General features: G+C 43.7%; 1 protein-coding gene across 1 annotated transcript in view; it reads left to right on the top strand.

Moving 5' to 3' along the window:
• LOC308093872 (low-density lipoprotein receptor-related protein 8-like) overlaps nt 1-21,455 on the top strand; it is a gene marked incomplete at its 3' end in the record, with an annotated part of 94,084 nt that overhangs the window by 47,562 nt on the left and 25,067 nt on the right. The window contains exons 5-9 of the mRNA XM_080440251.1: nt 6,571-6,960; nt 9,263-9,385; nt 10,553-10,675; nt 17,813-17,932; nt 19,355-19,480. Coding sequence (XP_080296377.1) covers nt 6,571-6,960; nt 9,263-9,385; nt 10,553-10,675; nt 17,813-17,932; nt 19,355-19,480 — 882 coding nt within the window. The remainder of the gene's footprint in view (nt 1-6,570; nt 6,961-9,262; nt 9,386-10,552; nt 10,676-17,812; nt 17,933-19,354; nt 19,481-21,455) is intronic.

Below are 21,455 nucleotides of genomic sequence, written 5' to 3'. Positions count from 1 at the left end.
CTTCCAGTGACACTGTGCTGTCAGATACCGCAACCTCCCCAAACTAGAAGGCCTTTGGAAGAAATATTTCGTCAACAATGTCAACCGCCCGCGGGGCGTAATCCTTTCCCATTTCATTCTAATCAACATATTGGCATTGCAGCTTTCTATCTTACAAGCACACACTGTTTCCTTTTAGCCTAATTATGGCGATTTTTTTTATACCGGCTCGTGAACATTGAGTGAAGAAAAAACGATGCTGAACGCTGCATCGATTCAGCGTTCAGCATTCACTCTATCTCCTTCCTTCCCCCCTCTCCCGTGGCCCTGGGACGGCGGCTTGCTTCCTCTGTCAATAATGATATCAGAGTTAAGGTAATGACAAAAAACCACCCTCCTCACCCCCATCCCATGTCATACATTATCTGCTCTCCATTGTTATCATTTCACTCGGTGGCAGAGGGAGAGAGAGAGTTGCTTCCCGTCCATTATGTCTCTCTTTGCTCTGTTGAAAGGTCAGCCACTGTGACTGTCTAAGCGTCTGACTCACGATGTCTTGTACGTGTGTGTGTGTGTGTGTGTAGGTCTTTAGTAGGTCTGTGTGTGGAGGCGGGAGTCTGTGGTGTATGTGTGTGTGTGTGTGTGGGCGCCTGTACGTGCGTGACAAGACTATGGATCTGAGTCTCAGTATCTATGAATAACCACTCCAAAAACCACTGTGATGTTTAACTACAGACAAAGGGTCACTGATTGACATGCAAGGTGTTATTGTTTTGTGTGTGTGTATGTGTGAGTACAGGTGCGTGTGCAAAAGGCTCAAAGAAATTACTTTTGGACATGCTCTCTGTCTCTCTCTCTTCTCTTCACTCTCTCTGCCCCTCAAACACACATACTGTGGACCACTACCTTTCTTTTATCTCTCTAGTCTTCGTACTCTCATCCCTCTTTCTCTCCCCTCGACTCGCTTTTTCTCTGGCTCGCACTTTTATCTCTTTCATTAGTTCAGTCCGAGTCACCACGCACGCACGGTCGCACGGTCGCACGCACGCACGCACGCACGCACGCACGCACGCACGCACGCACGCACGCACGCACGCACGCACGCACGCACGCACGCACGCACGCACGCACGCACGCACGCACTCATGCACTCACGCACACTTGCTCTCTCCTCTCTCTGTCTCTCACACAACACACACACACACACACACACACACACACACACACACACACACACACACACACACACACACACACACACACACACACACACACACACACACACACACACACACACACACACACACACACACACACATGAATGTACCGTAGCCATAACCTTAGTAAGTCTAATATGAGTAGAGAGACCAGTCCACTCTCCTCTCTCTGTGAAACAGTGGTTGCCGCGGGCAACCATCTACTATTATCAAAGTGACTTCTCTCCAGTCGGGGAGAGTGAATTCAATTGGGTCACACTGCTAGCTCCTGATTGGATGACTGGCCATGGTGATGCAATACCTGCAACTTCTTTACCTACTGTATAATCTTTAACATATAAATTGTCAAAATTGTTTAGATCTCTTCAGATCGGCAAAGAGATTTGGTGTAGAGGGAATTACTAGCGGTCATAGCATAGAGCCCTGGGGGACCCCGGTCAATTAAGTATATAGGGGTTAAGTGGTTACTTCTGTGTTTAGGTCATTCTGTATGTATTATGTTTTATATTTATTTGCTTGCTGAAATCAGACATGTGAATAACACAGGTTAAAAGGAATCATTGCAGAGATGGATATAGGGAACCACAGTGGAAATAAGCCTTTGACTTTGAGTTTTTTTAAATTATCTTTTAATTTTTGTATTTATCTATCCTCGATTGTCTTTTTAACCATCTTTGTATGTTGGTTGCAAGCAGTTAAATAAATAAAATCAAAAATGGATAGGATTCTGTTCCTTAGCACTTTTGAAAGATGTAATGAAAAATCATATTGTTAATTAAAATATATCTCATTGGAGTCTGAAATAATATAGTGATTTTTATGGCGCTCAGGTATGAATTTACAATTTGGAAAAAATATCTCATTGTGATTTTTTCAGACCAATACTGCAATGTAATATTTGTTAAATGTGATTTTTTTTATCAAAACCAAAAAGCTCTGTATTCCAAAAGTAATCATTGCTATTGAGTGTTTGTTCAGTAACAGGAGTCTCCCCATCTCCAGATGTTTTATAAACTTTTTAGATTGGTTTCATCCAATCAGGAGAGAGAACCCCACAAAGATAATTCTCTTGTGATCCAGTTCCAATTTTGTCTGCTATTTTTTTTCTTTGTTTGTTTCATAACTTCCCGACCTGGAAATGTATATTCTGTTTACTAAAGAGCTGAAGAGACGGGGAGACCCCTGTTACTGAACAAACACTCTATTGCAATGATTACTATGCGAATATAGAGCTATTTCACTGTTCTTTTTTATTTTTCAATAATTGCTCAGACCTATTGCTCAGACAGGAGTCTTTTTACTGGCTGAATGTTGCATTTTTTTTGCCTTTTCCCTTATAGATACTTTGCTCCTACCCTATACCTTCTAGCACTAGGTTTCCAGGAAATAGAGGGAGCAACTGTATCGCAACTTTGCAGCTGCTGCGCTGCTAAAAAGTTTGACTTTTCAATTCCATATGCGGACAGGAATGCATATTAAATGTTAAACTACAATATAGGCATGTATGCATACTAACAGTAGGACTTGCCTTCCTTACACACTGCATGCCATATTGCATCATCTAGGCCATACGCACCACGCACACCACAATATCATTCAACTCGTGCCCTAGCAGCGTAGATGGAAAATGTTTCAATTATACAGTTCCCTACGTAAAATGTTTATTCCCACTGCAATTGAGTCAGCATCTCAAAACCATACCGGATGTGTTTAACATGATGCACATGCAGCCTGCGGGCACGGAGCCAAATCTGGCTCCCAAGTCTTTTTAAATTCATTTACCTAGAACTGCGAATGACAGACAAGTCTTAGCCTATAAGCACTCATGTGTTTTACTAATGGCCTTCCCCTTGTGTGATAATACGCATATGCATGTTTGTTGGATCTCCTTAATAATTTAGCGCCATATTAGTATAGAGTGAGGCTAGGAGCATGGCATGGAGCGGGATGTCATAATAAAACGGCATGTTCAGATGGAACTCGGTTAATATTGATGAAGATGTTTTAGCCTTTAGCCGAGCTGAATGTAAAATAATAGTTTTTTTTGCGTTCCCCTTACTTCCATAGAGAACGATGTTAGAATAGTAAATACTGTGGTTATGTGATAAGTCTTGTCTACTCTACCCCACTGGAATGAATGAATGCATTAAGCACTGCTGCGTGTAATGGGGGGGGAAAAAAGGTATGGCGAATTAAACATATGCTACAATTAAGTAGGATGATAATCACGACAATCTGTTCTGACATTCACTAGCTGGGGAAGTGTTCACCCAGTTAAGCTCAACGTGTGGTGATATTAATTAGCTATTTTGCCGTACTTCTGGATTCCCCTTTGGCTGCTTGCGTGCTCTCTTTGATCCTCACGCACACGTTCTTTTTTGCTGTCATTGACAAGCTGCAGTACATTGTGTCCTATATATGTCAAGAAAATATTTCATGAGCTCAGCAGCACGCACTCAAACCACTCAACATTCATTATGAAACGTCGAAAGTACACCAGTTCTTCTTCTTGTTCCTGAGAAGCTGGCTTTTGGGAGATGCAAGGCTTTCGCAGGTCATTACCGATCCGCTTGCCCATTTATGTGTGCTGATTCAGCGTGTAAACATCTAAAACGGCACTCCCCCCCGTCGCTGGCCCTGAGATGCTAAAGACAAGGGCAGCGGCGTGGAGGCTGAGCGCCCCTGCGGTTTGCATGAATTGTATGAATATCAAAGCGCTGGTGTCTAACCCAGCACTGACTTTTATGCTCAGTGAGGCCGGCTGCTTGCCGACTGGCTGCTATTCAAGTGGAGTATAAACGAAAGATGGGTAGATAGTAGAGAGAAGGCTTGTAGAAAGATACAAGAGCTTGTGAGCTAGTATACAGTATTACAGATTGTCGGCTTTAGGGTTGTGGTTAAAAAAATTTTTTTTCATTTCATTCACAAAATCGCTGTACTAAAATGTTGATGTCCTCGCAAGTATGGTAATACAAAATAGTGTGTGGGTGTGGGTGTGACAGAGACTGGGATTTACATCTTGTTTACATCTGCTCAACCACCAGAGTGTGGATCCCTTGAAAGGATTAAATGGCGTGAAAGTGATGTACAGTAGTGCTCTCAGTTTCCACCCAGTTTAAATATTCATAAAGCTAAGGTGAACCATGTGGTCAAGAGCACATTGTATCATGTCCCTGAAGTGCACAGCGGTTGAAGTGCCACTTCAGCTGTCATACGGATAGCCTGCAGGGTTTCCGCAGATCCTTAAAAAGACTTATAAATTCTTCAATTCATGCTTCAATGGTCTTAAAAATGCCTAATTTTGCCCAATCTGTATGGTAGAGTTTGTTGACATAATATAACTTCTACAATTGCCGGCGGTTGTATTTGGTCTCCCTGCTCTTCTGTTGAGACATTTCGTTCCTGTGTCTAGGTGAGACATGACCACGAATTTTTAAGGTCAAGATTCAATTTATCGGGGCACGGTGGCGCAGTCGATAGTGCTGTCGCCTCACAGCTAGAAGGTCCTGGGTTCGATTCCTGCCGGGGACGCGTGTGGGCGCTGGGGGTGTGTCCTCTCCTCAGTGCCCATACCCTAGGTGGGGTTGGCGAAAGGGCCTTTCTGTGTGGAGTTTGCATGTTCTCCCCGTGTCCCCTAAGGTAGCTACCTACACAAAAAACATGCAGTAATCCTGGTCTCTATACTGCCTCCCCCTGGTCAGCCGGGTCGCCTGATGGAGGGGAAAGGAACTGGTTGGAATAACGTGTTCCTTCCACACGCTACGTCCAACGGGGGAAACTCCCCCCTATCAGGTGATAAGAAGCGGCCTGCTAGCTCCTCATGCATTGAAGGAGGCATGAGCTCAGTTCTAGGCTCTACCTATATGCTGGCAGAGGGAGAGTAGCGCCCAGGATTACATAGGCAATTGGCACTGGGTGAAAAAATGGGTTACAAAATCGTGGGAAAAAAAAACATTTAGATCGTGTCAAAGGTCATGTCTCAACTAGACACAGGATCTGACACTATTCAATTTATCCCCTGAGCAAGCAGGCAGGCTATAATTGCTCGATGGTAAAAATTTCAGCACTTGCGCAGGAGACCGGGTTCAAATCCGGGGGTAGAACAGGAACGTTACTTAGTGCAGCTTTAAACACCATTTAAATCTGTGAACAACAGCTGTTATTTTTGTGAATTCATAATCTCTACGGTAAATATCTTCTTTTCTCAGAAAAAAAAGGCTGATCTACAAGCTCAATATGTGTTGCAACGCGAAGCGCTGTGAGCTTGTAGATCAGCCATTTCCCCCAAATCTCCCCCCCTGAATATGGATGCTAGGGTTCAAGCGGTTAAATGTAATTCTGAGTGGCATTAAAAAGTCTTAACTTAACCATAACTAGCAGAAACCCTGAGCCTCTCACAGTCCTCCTGTTGTTACTCAACTGCAGGAGGAGAAGGAAAACGACAGGGTGGGTGGAAAACGGATGGTTAAATACCTAGATAGTGATGTGTTTATGGGGAGATTATCTCTCTGTACCGTGAAGCATATTCATGTGATAGCCAGTATCAACCCTCCATCGTGGTCTTTCCTCGCTCTGTGTGGTACCAGTATCACCTCTCAAAACAGAATCAATAGCAGAGCCCACTGGTGGTGCTGGGGTTCGGTGGGAGCAAACAGCCGCATAACAACAAACCAGAACACACAAAGCGGAAGGAACGTCAGACTTAGGTGAGCTTAAATAACCCACCCAATTGGTCAGCTGATTGCCACGTCAGTTTATGACGTATGGGTCTTGCATGACACTGTATGCAGCCACATAGTGATGAGTATGTGTGTAACCTCTCGAGTGTATACTGCCTGAACTAACCTCGCAGGCTACGTATCATTTGTTGATTTTTTCAGCTTGAATTACCTCAATGGCAATCATATTCCTCTATCTGGTCTAAACATATGGAACCAATCTAGTAGTTGTTAGATCTGGTACTGAATGCTATTATAAACTGCAGGTAATTATTATTATTTTTTCAAAAGAAAAGAAAAAGAAAATCTGTGTAATAGCGCTCAGATGTCTGTAAGAAATGGGCAACCAGGCCTCTACTTGTTATAGAGCACTGGATCTCAACATGGGATCAAAGAAAGTCCTGTTTATTTATTTTTTGGCAAACAAACAAACAAATACTAGAACTCATTTTGAGATTTATCTGTGGATTAGTATAATGATTTCAGCCAGAGATTGAATCTTGGCATCAGTAAGACTCATTCATAATTATTCAGCATTGGGAAGATTGTTTAGGTTTTTTTTCTAGGTCACTGGAGTTATTCTGTTTGTTTCTCTCTCTGTGCTCCTTCCTTCCATCCCTCCCTCCTTCATTCGCTCCATCCCTCCCTCCCTCCAGATGCCAAGGCGTGCCCCAGCGGGGAGTTCATGTGTGCCAACCGAAAGTGCCTCGCCTCCGTCTACTTGTGCGATGGCGATGACGACTGCGGCGACGGCAGCGACGAGCTCAAGTGCTCCTCCCCGGCGACCTGTGGGCCCAACCACTTCCGCTGCAACACCTCGGAGTGTGTGCCCCTCATGTGGAGCTGCGACGGGGACCCCGACTGCTCCGACGGCTCGGACGAGGGGCTGGACCGATGCGGCGGCGATGGAGTCCCGTACCCGCCCCCCCGCCGGGCCAACTGCACCTCGGAGGAGTTCCGCTGTGCCAATGGCGAATGCGTTCGACTGACCTGGAAGTGTGACGGCGACCCTGACTGCAAGGACAAGTCGGACGAGGCTGACTGCCGTGAGTTTGACTGATGGCTGTTATACTGTATGTTCTTATGCAGTAGTTAATCAATACCTTAGCCACCGCCAAATCCGAGCGCCGTTGGCAGGCGACCTTGTCTGCGCCGGTGCACAGCCGCCTTAAGACAAGTGTCTGTCGACGTTTTCGGCTGTGAAAACGACAAAACCATGTGTTGTCCGACAGTGTCTTGTACCTGTCAGAAGTAGCTTTTCGCTGAACCGAGCGTTCTGTCGTTGCCCTGACGTTTCAAAGAAAGTGTCCGTCTTTTCCTTAACGTCAACACAGCTCTTTACCATGGAGATGACAGCTGAGAGCTTGCCCGTTCAAAAGCCGTCTCCCGACGCTTTGTTGGAGTATGAATGCCTCCGGCACTTTTCCACACACTTTTATTCTCTCTCTCTCTCTCGCACGCACGCATGTGCATTTTGTTGTATATTTCAATCACTTTGGCAGGTATCTCTTAATTGTCTATCACATTAAAATCAAACGCTAATAGCAGATCTACAAGGTCACAATGTGTTGCGATTCAATGCATTTTGCACATTTAAATAATACTGTCATACGGCAAAGTATAAAATAGGACATTAATAAAGAATACAAGTCTTCTGCCCGACAGCCCGTAAATGAGAGTGCGCTTGTATATTTCACAGCTGTTAAACATACCTGCCCCACAGAGGCGCCCACAGACAAATGTGATCAAATTCTATCACACAAACAGCAAAGGCAGAAGTCATTACGTTGCAGATCAGTTTCATTTCAGAGCATGTCTGTATGCACGCTCTGACAATGTGTCCCCTCGTCAGGGGACCAGAGACCGAAACGGCAGACAACATCCCCCTCCACCTCTGCTGGGCTGTGTCACTTACAGCATTTCCCCTGCCGCCAGGCGTTCGGGTGGGAGTGAGAGTCCCCTCTCACTCAGTTTGTTTCTGCTGATAAACACCCCTTTAGAAGATTGTGGGCGTGCGATAAAACAGGCGGTTCCTATTAGTCTGCAGCGCAAAGGCGCAAGCCCTCGGGCGCATGTGGCTCGCAAAGCCTGGAGTGTGATAGTCCCCTCTATTCATTATCGAGATGCGCGGCACACACATCAAACTCACCCCGCTGCCTCCACGGTGCCATAAACGCCAGTTACTGGCCGATTGATTGTTGCGATCCTCAGCCAATTCTCTGCCGGCCAACGAGGGATTGTAGGCGACTCGAGGCAGCATTTGTCCAGAGGTTGCTCGGCAACCCTTTGCTTGTCCTTGAGAGCGCATTTAAAAGCCCTTGAATAATAGGGGAGTCTTGGCTCAAGAGGAACGGCTCTGACAGCGTGGGTGAGTGTAGGGTGCAGCTTCTGTTTTGTTTTTTTGTGGTCATTAGCGAAAAACTGTGCAACTGAGCAATGCATCTGGTTCCGTCCGTAATTTGTGATGTCCATATCAAATAAAAAATAAACAAACATAAACAAACCTGCAGAACACTCTTCATCCTGACTATAACCTCACAATAACATTCATATTACTTTGCTAGATTCGGTCCATGTAACTCTGTTGTCTCCCTGTACAGAGCACTAGCTCATTGGCCTAATTACATCTGCCGCTCTCAGATTGATATCCAAGATGAAGGACAAGGCTCTGTTAGGGAGATAGATAATCACTGTGTGTGTGTGTGTGTGTGTGTGTGTGTGTGTGTGTGTGTGTGTGTGTGTGTGTGTGTGTGTGTGTGTGTGTGTGCGTGTGCGCACGCACGCGTGTGTGTTCGCGTCTGAAGCCCCATTCCACTTCCTCTGTCCTGCTCGTCTCCTGATAACACTAAATCATATCTCCGCCGCTCCATATATATTGCTTTTTAGTGTGGTTTTGAAGGGGAGTTTCATAAGCATGTGGGGGCCCATTGATGAAAAGCTTGCCTGTGACTGGGATATTAATGCAAACGGAGGGGCGCACGGCTCCGTGCGGCCTCCATCTTGGGGTTAGGATATTGAAAATCATTCATCACAGGCCCACAGGTTAACTGCCGATGCTCTAGGCCGCCCCCGCTCCCGTGGTGGATTGATTGGTCTTATTATGGTGCCTGAACGCGTGCGCAGTGAAATGAAAATGTTGTCACAGGCGTGACCTCGAAAGTTTTCACATGTTGTACTTGCTAAGGTGACTTTTTTCTTTTTTTGTAAAGTCCACCTTCTGTGTGTGTGTGTGTGTGTGACGTGTGTGTGTGTGTGTGTGTGTGTGTGTGTGTGTGTGTGTGTGTGTGTGTGTGTGTGTGTGTGTGTGTGTGTGTGTGTGTGTGTGTGTGTGTGTGTGTATGCACACAGCCCTACTGACGTGTCGTCCAGATGAGTTCCAGTGCGGTGACGGTTCATGTATTCACGGTACCAAGCAGTGCAACAAGGTGCATGACTGTGTTGACCACAGTGACGAGGCTGGCTGCGTCAACGGTGGGTTCACCTGTCCATCGGTCTGTCTCTGTACATTATGTCTGTCCATCTGAATGTACTCTCCTATCTCTCTTTCCCTATTTCCCTCTCTGTCTGTCTGTCTGTCTGTCTGTCTGAATTTGTCTTGACTATTATATAGAAGCGTTCATCTTTCTGCCTAGTTTTTCTTCTCATTTCTATTTTCTATTATTAGCAGGGTCCCCACGGTCATGAAATTCCTGGAAATATTTAGAAATTAGAAAAACTGTTTTCCAGGCCTGGAAAAGGTTTGGAATTAATTAAATGCTTGGATATACATAGTTTTTGGCTATTGATATTGTTAATAAAAACATGTCCCAAAACATGTCTAACATTACGAGAAATGTGTAACATGGTAAAATGTAGTGCTTTGCTGCATGAGTTGCGTGAGGGCGGAGTCTGCGGCCTTATGTATACAGGAACAGGACGTCACGTGACAAAAGTAATTGATCAACAAGCCAACAACACATTGCACCGTGATACGTTGCTTGTCGATCTGTTCTTTTTGTCACGTGACACCTTCGCTCGATTCTGTCTTGGGGCATAGTACACTGGAGTAAGGGCCTCATTATTGCACCATATGATTGCAATAGGCCTGGAATTGGGGTAAAATACTTTGGAAAAGTTATGGAAATGAAGTGGTAAAAATGTGTGGGAACCCTGTATTAGTCTTTATTCATGTCATTGCTGTGCCTTCGCAACCTATCAGTCTATACAGATATACAGCATAATAGAAGGAATAAATCTTATAAACTGTAAATAAACTCTTCATTATTAAGGCAGTTGTATTTGTGGCTTTACATTAGTTTTACTTTACAGCATTGCATGAGCGTTATAGCAAATTTTCAAATGACGGGAGTTGAAGTGTACTGTACACTCAGCTTTTGTGACTATGAGTCACAGGAGTTTATTGTAGCTGTGCAATATACAGTATTGATATAATGTCTATTCTGACAAGATATTGTCATGGATTTATGGTTATCGTAATATTGTGACATGCTGTAGCTTAAATGCAGTCTTTTCCTGGACTTAAACGCTGCAAGATGCAGAGATTTTAATTAGAAGATCAACAATAAGAAACTAAATGCTACTGCAGTTTTAACACATGTCTATATTCAAAATGTTCCTTCTTTTTCTTTTTAATAACAGCCACCAAATGTGAGGGACCCCGGAAGTTTTTGTGTAAGAATGGAGAGTGCATTGACAGTGCCAAGGTCTGTGACTCCAACAAAGACTGCAAGGACCGCTCGGATGAACCCAAGAAAGAGTGTGGTGAGAAGACACACACACACACACACACACACACACACACACACACACACACACACACACACACACACACACACACTCACACTCACACTCACACTCACACTCACACAGATACTTTACAAAGCAGATACTGGAATCAAAGCGTGCAGTTTTCCAGACCAGAAAAGGAAAAGTCCATGTCCTGGAAAATAAAAAAATTGTCCTGGAAAATAATTTATACAAACAAAATTGATAAGCTAGTTTGGGGTAGAGGTATGCCCCCAAGGGCGTTTTCACTTCAGGCATAGGCAACCTCCTAGGCGGTTGCCTAGGGCACCACCTGCAACGAGGCACCGATTTCCCATTGCATCACCCTCCCATTGGACTTGTGTCTAGGACATGAAACTCAGAACACATGCATACATAGTCATACAGAGGTTAAACAGTGTGTCAGACTCAGAACACATTCCATCACAGCTTCCGTCAGTCATGTCTTATACAGCCACTGTCAACGACTCAATAAAAACATCACCTTTGAACTATAAAACAGTTGAGAGGAAATCTCATTTTGACCCAACTAAAGCTTATTGATTGCAAATGGTCCCTATTGTAGAAAAAAAGCAAGGTGTTTTTTTATCTTGTCAGAGCTCTATAAAAATACACTCCGGGAGCTTTATGTTTGTGTGATTAATTCACCTGAATTCTTTTTCCAATGTTTGTGAAACAAGGCAGATTTTTCACCGTGAATAAACCACCAACCTGTGCGATTGAGGTATCAACAATATGAACAGTTTGATGCGAAATATTTGCCGCCACATTTTCAGATCGTATAAAGACCTTCGCACTGCCATCGCAGCGCAGCCATTGCGCCTCGACTAGTCTGCAGGTTGAGAAAGTGCTGCGGAAGCAGAAGAGTTGCCTCGCCCACGGGTACTCAGATGCATAAATACATTCTTAATTTCAGTGGTGGTTGTTCCTGGAAATAGAACAGCGGCATGAAGGGTCGCTGGGTGGCACGGAAACGAGCACCGGCCCGCGTCTAGCGCCGCCTGTGTGGGGGTTCATCTGCACTTTAGTCTCAGGTGTTCTGTGTCATTACTTACTGAACGCAACAGCTAATACTTTGCCACAGTCCTTTGTAACGTAATGGGAGAGCGATCATATTGTGTACCGCAAGAAACATTTAAGCTCTCTGAAAGCAACACGCTCATGTTCACAATAATAAAACGTGACTGCGCCCCTCGCCCCCTCTATTAATGTGCATTTCAAAGGGCTGGAGAGGCTGTCAGACATTAAAGGCGGCTTCGGCTGATCAGAGAAACGAAAGCCTGCGTTTGCTTGTTACTCATCAAAGGACAAGGCACGCTGCTGCTTAATGCTTTCTCTCCATCTCTTCATGGTAAAATCCTGATTGTTAACTATGGGAGTGTGCAAATGGAACCAAATGGACCCAAAGCGTCCATTTGGTTCCATTCGAGTTGAATTAACACTCAGGATTTTCACTGTGTTCCCTCGCCCTCTCTCTCTCTGTCTCTTTCTCTCTTCCTCTCTCTCTTTCTCTCTCCATCTAATTTTCACCTCTTTAGTACCTCTCCCAGAGAGAGTGCATGCGAGGGGAGCGAGAGGCGAAAGGTTGTTAATACCTGTCTGGAGTATTAACAACCCTTTCAGGCCCATCTGGGTCCTTTTTTTTTTTTACACATTCTCTCTAGGTCGTCCTCGGGCAAGCCCTCCTGCAGCATCTCCAGTCATCTCAATCCTCCAGACATCTGGCTAGCTTGCCAGTGCTTCCCTCCCCTGCATCTGTATGTGTAGTATGTTGTACGTTCTGAGTTTAATTAACGCTGAGCAGTCGAATACACCTTCTGTCCCCCTCGCCCAGTGAGGAGGTCGTGCCATAACACAGAGGCTGAGGCACTATTAATTTAACCCGGTTTTGTCGTGGAGCACTGAGTGACACAATTTAGTAACAGAGTTAAATTAAAGCACCACTGCAATCCATGACTTATTTTAAATTGGTTATTTTAACCAATCTGTATGGTAGAGTATGTACAATATACAGTAACTAGCTAGCACCTCTGCAAGGGATTGGTGGTGGACTCCCTTCTCTTGAGAAATGTAGGCTACACTGATGACGGGTAGGATATATACTGGTTGACAAGTAGCCCTGCCCAAAGCTCGTAATCCCAACATGTCTCCTGGCCAAGGAGTGATTCCCTCTTAGATGTTTTGTTCCCCACGCGGGAGGCTGGGGTTCAAATCCTGGGTGTTACAGTTGCAATTACCTCTCTGTTGGGAAAGGACATAAACCTTACGTAACGCTAATGGCTTTACTGTGTGATGAGAGACAGAGCAGAGAGAGAGAGAGAAAGAAAGAGAAGAAGCATCTGCCTGCATTGCCTAAATACCTGATCAGGGAAGAGTAGTGGAGCATGTCCAGTGGAGCGTGTGTATGTGATATACACACATACACACGTACACACACACACACACACACACACACACACACACACACACACACACACACACACACACACACACACACACACACACACCCCCACACACCCCCACACACACACACACACACACACACACACACACACATACACATACAGATATACACATATACACATATACACATACTGTACACACACTTTTTCCACTGTATGTAGAGACACACAGTCGAGCCACAGTGGGTCATACCCAGAAGCCGTGTAACAAAGGGATAAGGAAATGAAAAAATCACACCCAATGTGAAGAGAGTGGTGCTTTTCATGAGTTCATTTCGTTTGTTACTTTTTACAGACTTTGATGACTTCAAAGTATTTTTACTCATTTTAAGTACTTTAAAATGTTTTTACTGATTTTTACTGATTTTTACTCATTTTAACATCTTTTAAGTATTTTTACTCATTGTAAGTATTTTTACTCATTTTAAGTATTTTTACTCAGTTTAGGAACTTTAAAGTATCTTTACTAATATTTAAGTATTTTTACTCATTTTAAGTATTTTTACTCATGTTAAGTATTTTTACTCAAAAGTGTGTGTGTGTGAGTGTGTGTGTGTGTGTGTGTGTGTGTGTGTGTGTGTGTGTGTGTGTGTGTGTGTGTGTGTGTGTATAATTAGTGTAACTGGTTGCATCTTTGTGTTGCAGCTGTTGAGGCTGTGCTCAAACATACAGAGAGGCCGTGCTCATACACACAGACACACAGACACACAGACAGACACACAGACAGACACACAGACAAAGTCACTCCTTGGAGTGGCTAGCACCACTCAAAAAAGGGTGTGAGGGAAGAGGGAGAGAAAGGTTTGAGAGAGAGAGAGAGAGAGAGAGAGGTGGGGTGGTGTCTGGTTGCAGAGTAGACTGACCTCGTCCTCGGCCTGACAAGAAAATGAAGAGGGTTTCAGGAACCTCTCTCTCTCTCCCCCTCTCTCTCTCCCCCTCTCTCTCTCTGTTTCTCCTCTCTCTCCCTCTCTCCTTTCTTTTCTCCTTCAACTCTGGTCTTCTCATCAGCGGCAGAGGTTTTCAGCTCGTTAAAAGCGCGTCGTAAGAAACCAGCTCATCGCCACACTCGCTCAACCCCGCGCTCGCAAGATGCTCGCCGAGCTGAGCGAGCACAGCAAAATACACACACTCAGACACACACACGCATACAATGCACCTGCAGTCACACGATCTGACACACACGCACAGACACACTCACGCTGGAGAACACCACACGCTTGCATGCGTACCATACCGCTGATGCATACGTAAACATACAGGTATGCTATGTATATTCATGTACACATGACACACACACACACACGCACACACACACACACACACACACACACACACACACACACACACACACACACACACACACACACACACACACACACACACACACACACAGAGAGAGACTTATATACCATTCATTTACGTATTCCTTCTCTGACTGTGCACTAAAGCATTTCAGATTCAGGATAATGGGATTGCATTTACCGCCTCAGCCTTGCGTCAGGGAAAATCAAGGCAATGTACGTACCGTAGTTATCAGTGCTCTCTAGTGTTGACCGAGCATGGCTGTGCTAGTTCGCCCGGCACACTAGCATTCATTTTTTTAACAGGCTTCGCTACGGGTGAAAACAGGCGAAACAGGCGATGCGTTAACGGCTGGAAATGGGCGTGAGGATCGGAGAGAGAGAGAGAGTGAGAGAGAGAGAGAGAGAAAGTGGAGAGGGCAGAAGGGAACGAGTAGAGGGAAATGTCATGTTCATTTATTTACCCATGAGAGTCAAGATGTCACCTCTAAATCATGCCCGCCCTTGGAAGCTGTCTGAAAAGCCGTTGTGAGCTTCCACGCAACTGCCTCTCCAGGGGGCTCTCTGTCACCCAAACGACCACTTTCAGGAAATGGGAAGGAGACCTTAAACCAAACAATGGCCTTCTTCTATTCTTTTGGCCTGCAGTTAATTCTGCCAGCCATCCAAGTGAATTTGGAAAGGGCCTTAATACTGGATGCTGTGATGTCGCTAGCTTGCACGTCGCCTGGCAAGAGTGGAATCGTAGAAGCTATTACAGGGTTAGATATGTCTGGGGGAGGGGGGGGGGGGATCCATGCCTCTGCTTTTGATAGTTATTCAGGGAGGAGATACTGTTTTATTCCTGCTCCTGGTCAGACTGAATTAACCCATTAAGACCGGGAACGCATCCCTTAAAGGTAGGGTAAGTGATTTGCGTTGGTTAAAATAATTGTTAAATAGCTCTATATTCTGATAGTACTCATTGCTATATAGTGTTTGTTCAGTATTAGGAGTCTCCTTGTCTCTCCACCTCTTTATTAAACAGAAAATGCATTTTCATTTCAGTTTCAGTTTCATTTCCAATTTTATCCAACCAGGACAGAGAACTCAATCAGGATATAGATTAAACAAGTGAAATTGGAAGTGATGACACTAAGAAATGAGCAGACAAATTTTGAACTGGAACACTATACAAATTAAGCTTAAAAATGGGTACTTTCTCCTGATTGGCTGAGATTTTGACACCTACCAAAAAATTGATATTCTGTTTATTAAAGAGCTGGAGAGACGGGGAGACTCCTGTTACTGAACAAACACTCTATAGCAATGATTACTATCAGAATATAGTATTTTAACCTTTTAACAAAATACTTTTTGTTTTAACCAAAAAATATCACTTACCCTACCTTTAAATATATATATATATATATATATATATATATTAACTCTTTGACTGCCAGAGTATTTTCATAAAGTACTCCCCCAGTGCCAGCAATTTTCGTGTTTTTTTATTTTTATATTTTGAATTTTTCTCATGAAAATAATTTAAGGACACATAATGTAAAGACCCAGCACAATTCCGCCACTAGAGCGCAGCACATGACAGCTTGATCCATGTCGTTGGGTCTCTCTCACCCTTCTTCATAGATTAGACAAGGAAAAACATGAAAACGGATGTGACGTCCCCCCCATTGTTTTGATCGGCGAAAATTACGTTGTGATATACGACGGCGATGACTGATCGTCACCCAGACCATAGATTATAGAAGAGAACCGTTCCGTTTGTCCGTTATACCGTGTGAAACCCCGTTTATTTACCTATTTTGGACGAAAATGACTGGGGAAAAGAATCAAAAACCGGAAACGGAATCCAGGTCATGGAACCGGATGCAGATGTCCGTGAAGTAAGTGGAACTCGAGAATAACATTGAATATTAAGCAGCATAGCGCAATCAGAGATTAAACAATGAACGCGCGTCCAGCGCGTCGAGCGCGTCGACGGCCAACTGGACAAAGTAGCACTTGACGCGTTATCGCGTCGTCCGCAGTCAAAGAGTTAAAGGTAGGGTAAGTGATATTTTTGGGTTAAAACAAAAAGTTCCAATTTTGCCTGCTCATTTCTTAGTGTCATCACTTACAATTTCACTTGTTTAATCTATATCCTGATTGAGTTCTCTATCCTGATTGGATAAAATTGGAAATTAAACTGAAACTGAAACGAAAATGCATTTTCTGTTTTATAAAGAGCTGGAGAGACAAGGAGACTCCTGTTACTGAACAAACACTCTATAGCAATGAGTACTGTCAGAATATAGAGCTTTTTAACACTTATTTTAACCAAAGAAAATCACTTACCCTACCTTTAAAATATTTGCACAAGTTCATAGCGCGGCACTCAGTGCCGTGCTATGAGCTTGTATATCTGCTATTTTTGAATAACCAAAGTATAAAATATGGATAAAGTAGTTACACAGATGCATTCCCGGTTTGAATGGGTTAAATACATGCATTTCCATTAGGGAAATGTGGACTGACTGATATGTTTGATTTACAGTATGTTTGATAATATCAAATCATATTTTTTTATAGAAAATATGTAGGCGCTTGGGTGGAGCAGTGGTAAAGTGCCTGCCCACCACCGCGGAGGTTGTGGGTTCGAATCCACTGTGTTGCATCCAGCTTTGTCGAGCGTCTACGCGAACACAGTTAGCCCGTGTTTGGGTGAGGGGAGCCGGGGGGAGAGGGTGATAATTGTCACTGTACGTATTTCTGCGGGCTGGGGTGGCACCTGTCAGCAGGGAGTGTTGGGCGGGAGGAGTAGGACAACGGCTCTACATCCTCCTGGTGGGGGCTCCTCACTGGTAGGTGAGACAGTAGGGTACAACAGCAGTGACAACTGCCTCTACACCAAATCTTTTTTGCCGAAAATAGCTGATCTATGAGCTTATAGATCTTCTATTTTTTTGCAGAATGTTTGCTCATTTTTGCTGAATGTTTGCCTTTTATTATGACATTCCCAGAATAGGGATGCTAGGATTCAAGTGGTTTTTAATAGGATTATTGTTTGATACATAGATGAGTAAAAGAAAAAAAATAAAGGCAATGAGGGGAGTGTTTCTGTGGCATCATTTGACACCCCCCCCATCTCTCTTTGTGTCTCTCTCTCTCTCTCTCTCTCTCTCTCTCTCCCTCTCTGTCTCTCTCTCTCTGTCTCTCTGTCTCTCTGTCTCTCTGTCTTTCTCTCTCTCTCTCTCTCTCTCTCTCTCTCTCTCTCTCTCTCTCTCTCTCTCTCTCTCTCTCTGTCTCTGTCTCTGTCTCTGTCTCTGTCTCTGTCTCTGTCTCTGTCTCTCTCTCTCTGTCTCTGTCAGGGTTGAATGAATGCTTGATCAACAACGGCGGCTGTTCCCACATCTGCATGGACCGACCCATCGGCTTTGAGTGCCAGTGTCCCACCGGCTACCAGCTGCTGGATAAGAAAACATGCGGCGGTGAGTGAACCGATAAACTGTACACACCCATAGTGTTATGCATAATGCTTGTGTAAGTGTGTGTGTGTGTGTGTGTGTGTGTGTGTGTGTGTGTGTGTGTGTGAGAGTGTGAGTGCGTGTCATGCAGCTATGTTTGTGCATGTATCATCAAACGGACGAGAAAGGACATCTTTTGCGTCAGTTGCATCCGGGTGGCACAGGGGTAAAGTACCTGCCCGCCACCGTTGAGACTGGGATTCGATTCCTACAAGGTGCCATCGCTTACAGCCATCGGCAAACAATACCCCCACCAACCACACACACACACACACACACACACACACACACACACACACACACACACACACACACACACACACACACACACACACACACACACACACACACATACACACACACAGTGACCTTCACAGTGTTCTTCATACCCATATCAATATTCTTTAGCATCCTCATCCCTTCACACCTGTAGAAGGATTCTGTGAAATGCTTTAGCAAAGAAACACAACTTGTGCCAAAGCCTGGGGTCTGTGCCTTATTATTTTTATTTTTGTCACTCTGAACGGCAACTTTTTAATGACCAGTTTGCGGAACCGACTTTTTAATGACCAGCGCTGCAGTTGCAGCCCTGGTCATTAAAAATTATCCATATTTAATTCAACCATTATTCTCCTGACAAAAAGACTAAGTCATTCCAAGGTGAAACTCCTTTCAACCGCCCTGATGGTGAAAGGGCCTCTGTCTGTCTGTCTGTCTGTCTGTCTGTCTGTCTGTCTGTTGGTTTTTCTCTGTGTGTTTGTCTTTGGTTGTCTTTATATACTGTCTATGTCCCTGTCCATACTGATGTGGATACATTTGAAAACCTTTTTTTTATGTTCACACTCTTTTATGTTTTACCGACCCCAGATGCTTGCTTGTCGACTATGCAAATTATTTGAGGGTTTGACCATTATGTAATAATATAATATATATATTTTTTGTTGGCTTAAATATTGCTGCTGTTCCTCTATCTATGCAGAGCTAGTTTTGTTTTTGATGGTTGTTTACTGTTTATTGGAAAGCCTTTTCATGACCATGTTGAGATCATATAGATCATATAGTTTAAAATACATTGAGATTGTGTCTCTAGAACTTGAACTGAATTGTCATCCTGAAACATTTTTTAAGTGAAAAGATAGTTAACTCAGAGAGTGTACAAATGGAACCAAATGGACCCGTACACTCTCTGAGTTATCTTAACACTTAGGATTTTATTGTGTGCTAATTGTAATTTGCAATAATGTGCAATTCTCATGTCTCAGGGGTAATTTCTTTCTATAATGACAGCTAATTCCATGAGATTGTAGAGATTTTAAGTGTCTTATCTAGACGCCTTTCTCCATCCCCCTGCTATATGATAAGCGGTCTTCCCTCTGGTGTCTCCAGACATTGATGAGTGCGAGAACCCAGATGCTTGCAGCCAGATCTGCATCAACTACAAGGGGGACTTCAAGTGCGAGTGCTATGAAGGCTATGAAATGGATCCTGTCTCCAAGACCTGCAAGGCAGAAGGCAAGTTACACAAATCAGAATGCCAGCTGATGATGATACAAATACATGTTTTTGTTTTTTTTCAAACATCCAACTGTAGAGACACGATTAACATAGGTCAGCATTTGCTATTGGATGGGATCAAAAAAGCTTCTGCTGAAACAACAATGGTGCCATGTCTGGAAACAATATTTCTTTTTACCTATTCAGTCCAACAAAAATGTATTTATTTTTAGGTGGAAAATATGTATGTGTAGTTGCTCAATGTTGATTAAACATGTTTAGTACCCTGTGACTAAAATACATATTAATTGAAAATGACAAGTACAGTATAACACAAAAGACATAATTACTATTAACAAATATGGGAAAAGGCTATTCAGTGGATCACTGAACTGAATAGCCTTTTCACACCAAGCGTGGTTTGTGCTGTGAACGTGTGTGTGTGTGTGTGTGTGTGTGTGTGTGTGTGTGTGTGTGTGTGTGTGTGTGTGTGTGTGTGTGTGTGTGTGTGTGTGTGTGTGTGTGTGTGTGTGTGTGGGGTGTGTGTGTTTGTGTGTGTGTGTGTGTGTGTGTGTGTGTGTGTGTGTGTGTGTGTGTGTGTGTGTGTGTATATATATAGTTTAGAATATTTAATATTATGTTAATGTGCACAACGGCGCATAAAATCAGCCCACATAGTGAGAACACCAGTTCCCCTGTCAGTGCCGTGGTCCTCATTTCGTAATAATCTCAAACAAACTTGCCTTGTTGTATCTTATCATTGCTTTCCTACTGTTTGTGGACACAACAAAGTTGCATAATTACAGTACACCAACTCGGGAGGTTCACCATGGCAACCCGCACCACCATAACACCCAAGCTTGGTCTCTCATGCTAGGATCTACATCCCATACCCAGCAGGGGCAGTCGTGCAGTGATTTGTTAGTGTGTTTCAGGGAAACACCATTGTCCAGTCTACTATGTGCAACATTTACAGTGATATTTGTATAAGGCTGGGCAATTAACCAAACATATATCGAAACCCAGATTTCCATTTACTATCTATTTACTAGTATCTTACTATGCAGTTCTTATGGGTACTTTCCTGTTAACTAAACTATTATCATCTAGTTTCTGGTTTCCATGTACTTACTAGGACATTATCTATTTTGTAATTACGATTCATTTTCTAGGCTCTGTCCTGATAATAAGATCCTTTAATTTGTTTCCACTACTCGGCACTTGTTATAGTATTTGTTGTGCTCCTTAGTAAGCAAATACATACAGTACTTGGTCATTACTCACACTAAACATTCTTTTTGGATACTTTCCTAATAACTATATGTTTGCCATCTAGTTTCCTGCCAGGTTTCCATGTACAGTGCTTACTAGGAAATGATGTAGTACTATCCGTTTCCTATGGGTACTTTACTTTTCCCAGTAACTATAATGAATTACCATTTACTAATTAGAGGGCTGTAAAATAAAGGGTTACCAATAAATCATATCTGTAGAATGTATGACGTGGCTAATAATCACCTGAGTTTAATGAGGAAACTCACTCAGTGTGACTGCCCTTTCGGGATGTGGGATTTAGACTCATCTGTCATGGGCACGAGTGTGTCATGTCATGTGCCGCTATGTAAAGCACGTCGTGAGCTTGTAGGTCGGCTATTTTCAACACGCGAAAACTGCCGTGCCACGAAGTATGATTCAGGCTTAAGGCTGCTCAGTGGCTGACAACGTGACGTGCTTGGTCATCCTGAAGGGTGTCCTAATTAGGCCCGTAATTCCTCAGTGGGTACCACTACCTGGCTGGCTGGGTCATGCTAATTGTGTCAGATTAAATTTTGAACGTCTGCTCGTTCACGACGGACCGGTTGGACAACAAAGTTTACTGCAAAGAGGTCAATTGATTTCCCTGGCCATCTAATAGCCCTATTATGGAGAGGATTACTGGGAGAGAGGCCAGTTGTCATCTTTAGATTTAATTGTACCCCAGCAAGAAAGTTAA

This window comes from Gymnoscopelus braueri (genome assembly GCF_963280865.1).
Source record: "Gymnoscopelus braueri genome assembly, chromosome: 10".
In the NCBI taxonomy this organism is placed as follows: Eukaryota; Metazoa; Chordata; class Actinopteri; order Myctophiformes; family Myctophidae; genus Gymnoscopelus; species Gymnoscopelus braueri.
This window is presented reverse-complemented; position numbering and strand designations above follow the sequence as displayed.